Source organism: Olea europaea, chromosome 19 (genome assembly GCF_002742605.1).
Source record: "Olea europaea var. sylvestris chromosome 19, O_europaea_v1, whole genome shotgun sequence".
Classification (NCBI taxonomy): Eukaryota; Viridiplantae; Streptophyta; class Magnoliopsida; order Lamiales; family Oleaceae; genus Olea; species Olea europaea.
In genome coordinates this window covers 1,074,843-1,076,315 of record NC_036255.1, presented here as the reverse complement: position 1 = coordinate 1,076,315, position 1,473 = coordinate 1,074,843, and the positions used below count along the sequence as shown (strand labels likewise).

The 1,473-nt window shown below is 45.6% G+C and overlaps 1 protein-coding gene across 1 annotated transcript; it reads right to left on the bottom strand.

The window, feature by feature from the left end:
* Positions 1–105: 105 nt before the first annotated feature.
* LOC111368382 lies at positions 106–821 on the bottom strand. The gene is made up of 2 exons (XM_022989607.1): positions 323–821; positions 106–235 (listed from the first exon to the last, which is right to left on the bottom strand). Exon 1 carries the CDS (start codon positions 794–796, stop codon positions 395–397), a length of 402 nt encoding a protein of 133 aa, XP_022845375.1. The 5' UTR covers positions 797–821; the 3' UTR covers positions 106–235; positions 323–394.
* Between the last annotated feature and the right edge of the window lie 652 nt (positions 822–1,473).

Here is a 1,473-nt window from a genome sequence, read left to right as displayed (position 1 = left end):
ATACGCAATCAACATTTTACAATTTTTTCGTAATTACAAATAAATGAATGAATTGTACAATGTTTAAATAAATGTAAAAATATGTACAATTATTTACGGATCCCCATTAAATTCAAATAAATCACATGCTAGTTTATTTCTCCAATTTTGTATCCATGCCTGGTTGATTGCATCAACCTTATGTGCCACACTCAAAAATTCTATGTACTTGATGACGAATATGCCGCAATCACCCCTACAATTAAACAGTGTTGTATTAGCACATCGAAAATTAGTTAGAAACTAAAATGTAAATGACAGGAAGAAAATTACAAACACTTACGATATTTGTTGCCTCGTCGTCGTCGTGTTCCGCACGGTGGCCAATCTGTCTTGTACATTGATGTTCGCTCGTCTAGCCATCATGGGAACGATCACAGACAGCGACTCTAGATTTTGCTCGAGCTGGCCTTGTGTCAGGCATGAATGATCGGGGTCGTACACATACATCGTGGAGTCGGCGAATACGATTTCCACTGCAATGTAGTGATGATTCAGACATACTGGTACGTACATATGCGTACAGCCATCCCATGGCTTCCCACCGACACTCGGCCACATCCCTACGACCCATTCCATCATATATTCCGGCAACCCATTCCATCATATACTCCGGCACCGTGTACTCGCTACCCATAGCCTGGAACGACCGGTACTCAATGTCAACGGCACGGATGAACTCGGTGTTCAATATGAGTCTGCCAGGAATGTTGAACGATTTTGGATGTCTTTCAGCACGATCCCGTAGCAAATCCATGCTCAAATCGATGTGCTACATAAAGAAACACCAATAAAGAAAGGAGTTAATCTACGAATTTCATTCAAAAAAATGATTTCGAACGTACATAATAAATAACAATATTTTCATTTCACTTACATCGTCGGCGAGCCAAGCCCCCGAAGTGGTGATGTCGTGGAACCACTTGTAAGCATTTGAGATCGTCTTCTCAGCAATCGTGCGACTGGCCCTGAAAAAATAAGAACAGAATTTTTAATTATATGAAGTATACATGTGTCAGTGTCAGCGTATGCGTACTATAGTAATTACATAAAATACAAAACTGACCTAGGCTGCAGTGCTCTCCACTCTGTCTCAAAGGCTTTCCACTTGGCGTGGTCCACCTCCCTGAATAAATTCGGATGCGTCCCGTCGACGAACCTTCTCCTCTTCGCCTCCGCGGTAAAGGGAGAAAGAACGTACTGTGATGGCACCCTTGGCCTCTTGCCGACCACCCGCTCCTCATGTGCCTCGGGAATCTCCATCTCCCCAGCCATCGGGACGACCCCCTTCGCCCGCTGTCGGGACCACCTCCTCCGACACAAAGACCACGACCGACGAGTCTGGCGGGTCTGGCGTCTTCTCGGGTACCACCTCTACCTCCGGTACCCTATCCTCCTCCGGTGCCCCCTCGACATCCCCGGGTATCCCGTGCA

Excerpts from the sequence above, each read along its gene's own strand:
- LOC111368382 (XM_022989607.1), bottom strand. The coding sequence starts at position 796 with ATGGATTTGCTACGGGATCGTGCTGAAAGACATCCAAAATCGTTCAAC.